General features: G+C 31.9%; 1 protein-coding gene across 2 annotated transcripts; it reads right to left on the bottom strand.

Moving 5' to 3' along the window:
* Positions 1-930: 930 nt before the first annotated feature.
* LOC115721062 (oligoribonuclease) lies at positions 931-7,938 on the bottom strand. 2 transcript variants are annotated; one of them, XM_030650298.2, is made up of 8 exons: positions 7,710-7,937; positions 7,027-7,146; positions 6,181-6,257; positions 4,414-4,495; positions 4,195-4,250; positions 3,292-3,378; positions 3,090-3,180; positions 931-1,299 (listed from the first exon to the last, which is right to left on the bottom strand). In XM_030650298.2, exons 1-8 carry the CDS (start codon positions 7,840-7,842, stop codon positions 1,178-1,180), a joined length of 768 nt encoding a protein of 255 aa, XP_030506158.2. In that variant the 5' UTR covers positions 7,843-7,937; the 3' UTR covers positions 931-1,177. The 2 variants fall into 2 exon arrangements, with proteins under 2 accessions (XP_030506158.2, XP_030506160.2); XM_030650300.2 differs by lacking the exons at positions 3,090-3,180; positions 3,292-3,378 and having other exon boundaries at positions 7,710-7,938.
* Between the last annotated feature and the right edge of the window lie 2,590 nt (positions 7,939-10,528).

The raw sequence follows: 10,528 nt of genomic DNA on the forward strand, positions 1-10,528 counted from the left end.
ATGAACTCTAATCACTCTACCAAGATGATCTCTAGCAACAACAGCAATACACATACTCTCCAAACCAACTTTCACATCACAATTGAGCTTAACCCAGTCCAGATGAGGAAGGGACCAGGCATTCGGTAAAACAGGAGTCGGACTGGAAAGCAAGGTATCATACATATCATACATGTCAAGCAAATATAATGTATAGTATTTGGCACACTTTGCAAATGTGTACTACATTTTAGTAATTGAATCACCATAATATTTAGCTATAACATCATTATACCTTTTATAGTAATTGTAATTTTATATTTTCAAAATATTGAAAGGGTATTAATTAAATATTAAATTTTACAATTGTGCATTAAAAATGCTAAAAATAAAAACAAATTTTTGGGAGATGGTCTTACTAACACATTAAAGGCTTGTTTGGTACATTGTATTAGGTAGAGGCAAAGGGAAGGGGGAAGGGGGGACATGTGGGGTCATTTGCTCCCCCCTCAGTTTTTTATTTATATAAATTTTGTATATAATTTTTTAGGTATTTTATATTTTGATCCCATAAAAATAATTTTTTTTTTTTTTGACAATACATATTTTTATATTTATCCCCATAAAATTTATATTTTTCACTTTTATTCTCACATATATTTATTTTTATTCTCATAGAATTTACATTTTCTTTAATAAAAATTATATTTTTTATTAATGTTTCAAAAAAAAATTTTGCCCCCACTAAAACGTTGGGCTGGCTCCGCCACTGGTTTAGGTCGATGTAACAGCTGAAAAATAGAATATGAATAACAATAGCAAAATGGTCCTTAAAAAAAGTTCTCTTCCCTTAAAAGGAAAATGAGAAGACAGTAAAGAAAAAAGTATAAGGAAACAGTTCCTTGGAGAAAGAGTAGGCAAGTAACACCACTGAAAAATACAACATAAGAATAGGAGAAAAAATGGTCTAAGATGAGATAAATTCCAGGAGAAATAAGTTTGTACGTTTGTGATGGTACATTTACACTAGGTTGGGGTTTTCCCCAAATAAACCAAAATCGCTGCACTATGCAGGATTGTTTGAACAAAATGTTTATACCAAATTTCACAAATTAGAAAAGAGACCTAGGTGGAAGTACCATGGAAAATTAGACCCCCACACTGAAAATTCACACTTAAACCCACATCCATCTCCCCATCACCTTTTTGACTTTGAAGCTTTAAATATATTCTCTTTGAAGTATTTGAGTTCCATGATGCTTTCCCTGATATCATCCATTGCTCTGTGTTTACTTTCTTTAATTGGGGCTTTCCTTTGATCTGCATAACCAAAATAAATCGATCCGATGATTAACTCATAAGTTACCTAATCATAAAGAATTAGATTACTTTGAAAGAACTAGGGGAAAGCCTTTGGTACGATTTATAACATGTATGTAAGGAAATATAGTTGTTGCAAATACTGGGGTATCACATAACCAGAACTTCCACACACTATCAATTAAATTATAAATATGTTTTAGATCTCAAAAATAATCAAATGAAATAATTTAAAACAATTTGTCAAAAAAAATTATTCAAAAAATACTTCCCCAAACTTAGTGGAAACTGGAAAGGTACAATTTTGAATCACGTTACCATATATAAGTAATCAAAATTCAAAATGGTCTTTAATTGAATACTAAAGTATTAACTTGGTCCCAAGACAAACAACAAAGTACAAAACTGATACAATTGAATAGAGAATATAGGATTATCACTAAAAAAAATAATATTAAGCAACTACAGTACTAGTATGTTTTTTAGATTCCTAGGATTTATTATTTGTTTAACAGATTTATAAATAATATTAGTGGTGTTCGTTATTTTTCAGATCGGAATAAAATTATACGTGTTTAGATTTCCTTTCTTTAAAACTGTTGCTTTCTCTTTTAAAATCATCTTTTATATCCATTGTTCCACTTCACTCTAAATTTCTCGTTCTATCAATTCTTTATATTTTTCCCTAATTTCTACATCAGTTTATGACACTACATATATATTATATATGTTATTGCTTCATGATCAACAAAATCTTAGTGCAGTTATCCAAGAAAAGATTGCATTTAGCTACATGAACATGCAACTTCATAAGCAAAACCAGGTCAATCCTAGGTAAAGTTTTCACTTAGGGTGCGTTTGGAAAGCCACAATGTAATTGGATTTGTGTGTAATTGGAGGTAATTACACAATTTGACATGTTTGTCTGACCATGTAATTGCACTATAACTGTGTAATTGGAAGTAATTGAGGGGTTCCAATTACACTCTCCGATTCTCATGGCCCCCATGAAAATTGGATGTAATTACACTGTGTAATTACTAAAAACTTTCCATATTAAACATTAGCTACTATTATTTTCACATGTAATTACTAACTATTTTGCCAAACAAGATATTAGGAATTCATATGTAATTACCACCTCATATCCAAACACACCTTGCATTTTAAAATATACAATTACTAAACTGTGTAATTACCACCCTAGTAATTACCTTACCTAGTAATTATACAGTTACTTCCAAACACACCCTTAAGTAGACTAAAACCAATAAAGTTCTCCAAGAACTTTCTGGGATCCCGGTTTGGAAACAAAATCAATGGAGTGAATTAAAGTGAAAACAATTTCTAAACATTTAGCTAATGCGTTTGGAAAGCCACAATGTAATTGAATTTGTGTGTAATTGGAGGTAATTACACAATTTGACATGTTTGTCCGACTATGTAATTACACTGTAACTGTGTAATTGGAAGTAATTGAGGGGTTCCAATTACACTCTTCAATTCTCATGGCCCCCCATGAGAATTGAATGTAATTACACTGTGTAATTACTAAAAACTTTCCATATTAAACATTAGCTATTAAAAAATTTTATTTTCTCATGTAATTACTAACTATTTTGCCAAACAAGATATTAGGAATTCATATGTAATTACCACCTCATATCCAAACACACTTTGTATTTTAAAATATAGTATAATTACTAAATTGTATAATTACTACCTCAGTAATTATCCTACCTAGTAATTATACAGTTACTTCCAAACACACCCTTAATATTTTTAAGTACCTCTGGGATACCAACGAATGCAGAGAGCTCTCACACTGCTGACATCAACTACAACATGGGAGAAAAGGCTAGCTAATTCTGGCATGTATTTCTGAAAGAAAACAAAAACTATGCTAGTAAATGAACAAAGAAAGAAAGAGGTAAGGGGTTAGAAAATACACTAAATCTCCCCTTAATAGTAACTATTACAAAAACATTTTACCTTTATGAATATGAAATCCATATAGACTGTATTTCCTGCTAAAAGAGGTGTATATGTGCCAATATTTTTCTTAACAAATTCAATAACCTGCAGAACCAAAAGAAAAAATGACAACCTAATTTTTGAAAGTATAAAAAGGATAGCAGTAAAATAACTATTCAAGGTTGGATTATTAGAGTAATTATTGCTAGGCAGTAGTGTTAAAATACAGACCTGCATTCTAGACAAAAGTCGCTATCTATGGAATCAGAAAAATGAATATTCATCTGGCCCAAAATATTGAGCATTCACAAGTCATACAAATACTATTTTTTCTGATTAAATAACTTAATTAGCTGCTGACCACAGCTAGGTCCAAAGCATATTTGTCTTCTCGTTATTATTTTTCATTTGTTCTATTAAGGCTCCTAAAAAATCCTAAAACTACCTATTTCTGCAACAAGATCCAAAATTGTAATCACAATAAATTAAATTAATTGTTTTAGCGATTAGTTCAATGTTCAAGAGAATTTTAATTACATCTTCCTTCTAAGATTATAAGATTATAAAAGACCTAAGTTATACAGTTAGCTTAATGTTAATTGATGAGTTTGAAATAATATGGATTTGGAATTTTATCGTTTCATTAAAACTCATCCAGGAAAAATATTTTGTTTAGCAAACAAATATCAGGTTGGGATCATCAGAAAAAATATTTTCACAGGATCAATCTGAGATTGTAGGGATCATATATTTCAGAGTAACTCTGATGTAAGCAAATAGAATTTTAGAGGTTATCAACACCATTGATAGGAACATTACAGAGAATAGAAAGGAAGCAAAGTTGAAAATTGAATGTCGCTGCATACTATAAAGAAAACTACATAAAGAGAAACTCCTACCAAAAGTAAAGTTCTTGCATACCTGATTTTCTGCTTCTCTTTCACTAATGGTACTGTGGATCACCTTTTTGGTCAACCCTATATTTGTTAAAATTGGTTAAAGATGATACCAAACATAATATCGAGAAATCTTGCCAAAATTAGAGCATAATATCTTACAATACAAAATAGATAAAAGCATGCCTCAGGAATGCTACAAAAAGTGTGGAACAACAGATGTCGGCATATATTAGCTGCTTACCACTAGCTGCGTGATGACTCTGACACCATTCCCCCATTCTGTCTAAACATTCTTTAGTTTGGTGGATAACCAAATCAGGACCCTAAAAGAGAAAATTATCCTGAATCACAAAAACAAAAAGAACTATATGTATGTATCTATACACTCATAGCAAAAGAGAAATTTTCTTCAATCATAACGAAGAGAAAATATACATTTATAGAACAAGCACGCTGCATGTGAATCATCGACTCAATCATGCAGTGTTAGCAATTATATGGGCAATCTGAACAAGAAAAAAGAGAATAATTTGCCATAATGTGGTAGAAGACGAATTCAATTTGGGAAAGAGTAAAATATAGGTTTCTGTATGAATTTCTTCATATATATTGAACTTAGAAAGTACCTTTTGATAAGTTTCTTTTAGGCTGTGAAGGTTGATGGATATATTTATCTTTCTTCCCGTTTTAGCTTTGTGAAGATTTCTAATTTGATTTGATTTTTTCCCTGTGTTTATGGTTTAGATGAAATTGATCCCTTTTTACATTTTTTTTTTTAATTTCTGAATATTTCATTGTCTTTTTCTTCTAATATCTCTTAATCTAACAAAACCTTTTTTTTCATTCGAAAACAAATACTCATCAGTACTCAGGAGGTAAAAATGGTTTCTCTATAAAAGTAAATGCTAGATACTTAGTAATGCAAAGAGACTCACGAGTACTTATTTCAAAAGAAACTCACGAGTACTTATTTCAACCGTACATTCACATGTTTCACACTCTTTCCTTTCTAAGCGGAAAACAAGAATTTGTCAGAAACAAGCCAAGAAACTATAAAGGAATTAACAGACAAGCAAACCTCTAACAAAGGACTTAATGTGAAACAGTAGTTCTACTATCACTAGCCCTCACACAAATATTGTTGCAATTGACTTTGCGTAAGAGCTTGGTGAGCAATTGTGCAGCACACTAAAGAGTGTTGTAATTAATATTGAGTGTAATTCGGAATAATAATTACTAAATTTGATGTATTTGTTTAACCAAATAATTACACAATAACAATACAATTGGCGGTAATTGAAGAAGTCTCAATTATACTCTTCAATTCTTTTAGCAGCTAGGAGAATTGGCTGAGTAATTACAAAATGTTATTATTTTTAAATAAATATTTATTACACAAATATTACTTTTATGTGTACTTACTAACTCATTTGATAAACGAAATAAGAATTCTTCAAGTAATTACTACTTGACATCCATATAATTATTGTGTTGTGTAATAACCCTCATGTTAATGGGTTTCTCTAAATGTACATTTATTTATCACTGCTCGAAATGTGCGGCCAAGACTATAAAGTTGCAATGTACATCATCAACTAACTGCGTACTTGGTGTTCACTAGTACATTTATAAGAATATCCTACTAGTGCATTTATAAGAATTATAAGTTTTGCTTGTTACAATTTTTTTTTTAACAAAGTTTTGCTTGTTACACACATCTACACTCTTTTGTAAATAATGAAGTTTAAAGCTCTTAGAACAATTACAATATTTTAACCAATCTCGGTATGCCTTACCAAGAAGTGAGCATAGATAATTGCTTGCAATCGTACCACATTAAGATTACATTCAGTGGTAAGTATAATTAAAAGAATAAACATAAACAAGGAGAACACACAAAATGGATAACAACTAACATATAAAAGAGGTGCCAAATAAAAAACAAGAAAACACAACCAAAAAAGAAATGCTAGAAGGTTCATAATACAATACCAAAATGGAAAAGTACCTCCACTTGTTTGTTCAAATTGCCATCGGTAATTATACAAGCAATCTCCAGTATCCGATCAACTTCGACATTCAAACCTACACATACACATAAATGAACCAATAAACATATATATGATAAATAAGTGACCAGGAAAACTATACATATATTTATATAGTGACTTGCCCTGAGTTTCACTTCCATGCAAAGAGAATCAACTTACTAATAGCAGAAAGTAAGTTCACAACATAGCCAACGGGCTGATGAGAAATTTAATATTCTTACATCACACATAAGTAGGTGATACAGATAAAAAATATTAAATACCCATCTTAATCATCATTATATAAAAAAAAAACATAATAAAAAAATACCCATCTTAAGTATATCCGCAAGAAAAAGGAATAAAAGTTGAAATATGAACATAAATTTTATAAAATTATAATATTACTGCCAGGGATAGTTTTTGTTTTATAGATGTTGGGGCTTTTGCTAAACATAATGTCACCATTTAATAGGCATCTGAAGCATTGTTTTAAATAAGGTTTGAAATTCCACTTCATTTTATGAATTTGGAAAGTATTGAACTCCTTAGAAATTCATTTTCTCTTTTTCGAAAGAACATTTTCTCTTTCTATTCCTTAGGTATTTATCATTTATTCTTCTCCATCTAAAAATAAACTGTCAAGCAAGACATAAATAAATTTGAATGACAAAAGTTCAGAGAATAGATATACACTATAGTACATATATGAATCATAAACATATTTAGGCAGATCTCCTAAAAGACCTTGCAGAAAACAAGCATGCACTAACTAAGCACTCTTTCATAGTGATCAAACAACAGACTGAGTACTTAGTACTTACCAGTCATTTCTAAGTCGATCCAAACAAGAGGCATCTTATACTCTGTTGAAGGGATATTATGTTTGCTTTTTTCCTCCTTTGCCTCGCTGTCATGGTTGCTTGCTTTGTCATCTTTCATGCCTGCACCAAGAAATCTGCAATAATTAGTAAGAACAATTTGGCCAAACCCAGCAAATTCTCGAAAACACAATCCCAACAATACAAGTTTTCATGATTGACACTATTTATATTCATACACTTCACCAGATGGGTACAGTTAAAAACTAAGGTAAACAGCATAGCAAGCATGACTTGTACCAAAACTAGCTTGTAAAATGTCAACTACACAGTCCATAGCTAAACCTATTAATAGCTTTTCAATAAAAAATTCATTCAACACAGCCTTCTTGTAATTTTACAAATAATGAGCATGTAATATTCAAGTACATTCTCAGGATTCATACGCTCTAAAGCAACCAAAAACAAAAATAAGATGATAAATAAGTGAAAACTTGGAAAACTCCAATTTAGTTTCAAGATGATAATACAAGAAGATATATTACTGATTATCCCTATTGAAAACAAAACATAGAAATTTCAAGGCAAAACACAAACCAATTAAAAGAAAAACCGCATACAAATATACACAAACTAAACAAGTAAAGAGCCCTAAAATACGAAAGATATAAGAATAAACTGAGTACCAGAACTGGACGCTCCGTGTTTGGGTTCAGAAGCGTTGGAGGCCTCCGCCGCTGCTGCCGCCGCCTCTCGGGCTTGATCATCGTCTTCAGCATCAAGGTCAAGGACAGAGAAAGCATTGGCGAGGGGCTCCATAGCGTTTGCTTCAAGGAGTGTTGGGGTTCACTCCGTTTGGAGCCAATATAATGGGGAAAAGTAGTGTAGGAGGGAAGTGCAATGGACTTCAATCTTACTTGTTTTTATTCAAGTTAACTGCACCTATTTCTATTTTCTAGTTGAGGGGTAAAATAATAAAGTAATTTTGTTTAGGAGTTTTTTTATTTTTACACTTAAAAATAATTTTTTTTTTTTTTTTTTTTTGTATTTTTATGAAATTTTATATAGAAACTCTTATTGCAACTAGCGCTGCAACCTAAATCGCAACAAAAAATCATATAGCAACCCACATAGAAATCACCTGAGAAACCACTTTAGAAACTTAAACCGTAAATTTAAAAAAAAAAAATAGTATATAGAGTAATTTCCCTTTTTTTATTATTATTTTCTAGTTGTAGGGAAAATAATAAGGTAATGTTTTAAATTAGTACAAAATAATACTATCAACTCGATTATTTTTATTACTTGTTAATAAAAAATATCTGAATAACATGAATAGATCCAAAAAAAAAAAAAAATATATATATATATATATATAGACAGTTTGTTCATTACACTTAGGGGTGGGCATCATCCAATCTAATCCAATTGAATCGAATCGATCCAATTCAATCCAATTACAAAAAGTTGGATATCCAATTACAATTGGATTGGATTGGATGCTAAAAGTTGGATTCTAATTGGATTGGATCGGTTATTGGATGTCAATCTCAAAATCCAATTAAAAACCGATCCAATCCAATTATATTTATATAATAAAAAAAATTGAAAAATATATTTATTATATTTTTATTAGATTTTTTTTATATGTTGAATTTGTAATACTTAATTGTTTAGTGTATTTATTTTCATGATATTTTGTTCTATTTTATTACTTAGAAATGTTGTTGTTTTAATTATTTAAAACTTTTAGCTACAATACACTTGTAAGAATAGTATATTTATGAAGTATTAAACTTAAATAAAAAGTGATACTTAGTTTTTTTACTTATTTTTCTTTATATTTTTAAGCTAACATTGAAATTTAGGTGTGTAATTGGATATCCAATTAAAAAACCGATCCAATCCAATTACTATTGGATTGGATTTTGAGGTCTAATTGGATTGGATCGGATGATGATTTTCCAAATCCAATTACTAATTGGATTGGATCGGATGATGATTTTCCAAATCCAATTACTAATTGGATTGGATCGGATGAGGAAAAAAAGGTTGGATTGGATCGGATGCCCACCCTATTTGCACTGTTAGATTAAGTTATTATTAAGTTTTAATTTGACAAAAATTGAGCTCAAGTACTATTTTATACCATTTTAAATAATATAGAGTCTATATTATTATTTTACAAAGTAGAGTCCAAAAAAATATTTACCTTATATTTATATAGTTGTAGCAAAACTCCCTGATAGGAGTTTGATTCTCCAAAAGTGATAGGCTCATATTCGTAGCACTAAGACTTTGGAGGATATTCTACTACCTCTAAGACTTCAGCTCTTGGTTCATGTCGAAGTGATCTTGCATACCTTTCTAAGGCCTTCATTGAATTTCCAGCTATGTGAGGGCCTCCAACGATCTCTAGCCTACTTGCAACTGGTGTAGGCTGAAGAGGTGCATTGCCCCAAGCTGAAGCTTTAGGTCGTACATACCGCTGAAGAGTAGCATGTTTGCGTCTTATAAGAAAATCTATCTCATCCCGTAACTAATTACACTTATTAGTGTTATGACCGTAATTGTTGTGGTAGCGACAGAATTTGTTCATGTCCCTCTTCCCCGACTCCTTGAAGGGAAAAGGTTTGTAATACGACATTGTTGACTGTGTGGTCGTATAGATCTCCTCTCTTGGATCCAAGAGAATGGAGTAGGTGGTGAATCAAGGCTCATACTCTCGTAAGGGCTTGCCCCCAATCTTAGGTTTCTTTCCACCTGTGGAGTTTCCTGGCTTACCACCGTTGTTGGCTCTCTTTCCTCCGTTCGAACCTCCCTTCTTCCCATTGCCTTGCGCCTTAGCAACAGGGGCTTCAGAATCTGGTGACTTCTTCTTGCCACCTTTTGAGCCCTTGGCTCAAGTGACGACTTCTTCAAGTTTTATAAAGCCATTTGCTCTATCTAAGAAGTCATTCATGGTGTCCACTGCCTTGAGAGAAAGGTCATAGCACAAACGACTCACCCCCTTGAGTCCAGCTACGAGTGTCATTACCCTTGTGTCCTCACTAAGACTTTTGGTCTTAGCAGCTGCCTCTAAGAACCGTTGAATGTAGTCATTAAGGATCTCGTCTTCCTATTGCTTAACATCCACCAAACAATTGGGCTCGATCTAGCATGGTCGAGAAAGAGTGAATTAGTTGCCAAAAACATCCACTAGATCTTTCCATGATTCGATTGACCCATGAAAGAGCTTAAGGTACCACCGTTGAGCTAGGCCTGTTAGTGTGGCAGGGAACATTATGCACCTGATGTTGTCTCTCATACCTTGCAGATCGGTTTGTACTTTGAAGAAGTGGATGTGAGATAGTGGATCTTCCAGCCCAATGTATTGATTCCATGAAGGGTTCTTGAACGTCGAAGGAATGGGAAGATCTTTGATCGTTCACTAATGCTGCCAACATGTCGAATTCTATCTGGTTGACCCCATGGGTGGTGGTCTGCATCCTAGTCGAAGCTTCTA

The sequence above is a fragment of the Cannabis sativa genome, chromosome 2, assembly GCF_029168945.1.
Source record: "Cannabis sativa cultivar Pink pepper isolate KNU-18-1 chromosome 2, ASM2916894v1, whole genome shotgun sequence".
NCBI lineage: Eukaryota > Viridiplantae > Streptophyta > Magnoliopsida > Rosales > Cannabaceae > Cannabis > Cannabis sativa.

Bases quoted from the DNA above. Each gene is read 5' to 3' on its own strand.
- LOC115721062 (XM_030650298.2), bottom strand. From the start codon at position 7,842: ATGGAGCCCCTCGCCAATGCTTTCTCTGTCCTTGACCTTGATGCTGAA. The intron at 7,147-7,709 runs GTACTCAGTTTA...TTCTTGGTGCAG, and splicing joins ACACGGAGCGTCCAGTTCTG to GCATGAAAGATGACAAAGCA. The intron at 3,181-3,291 runs GTAAAATGTTTT...GTTTTCTTTCAG, and splicing joins TGGATTTCATATTCATAAAG to AAATACATGCCAGAATTAGC.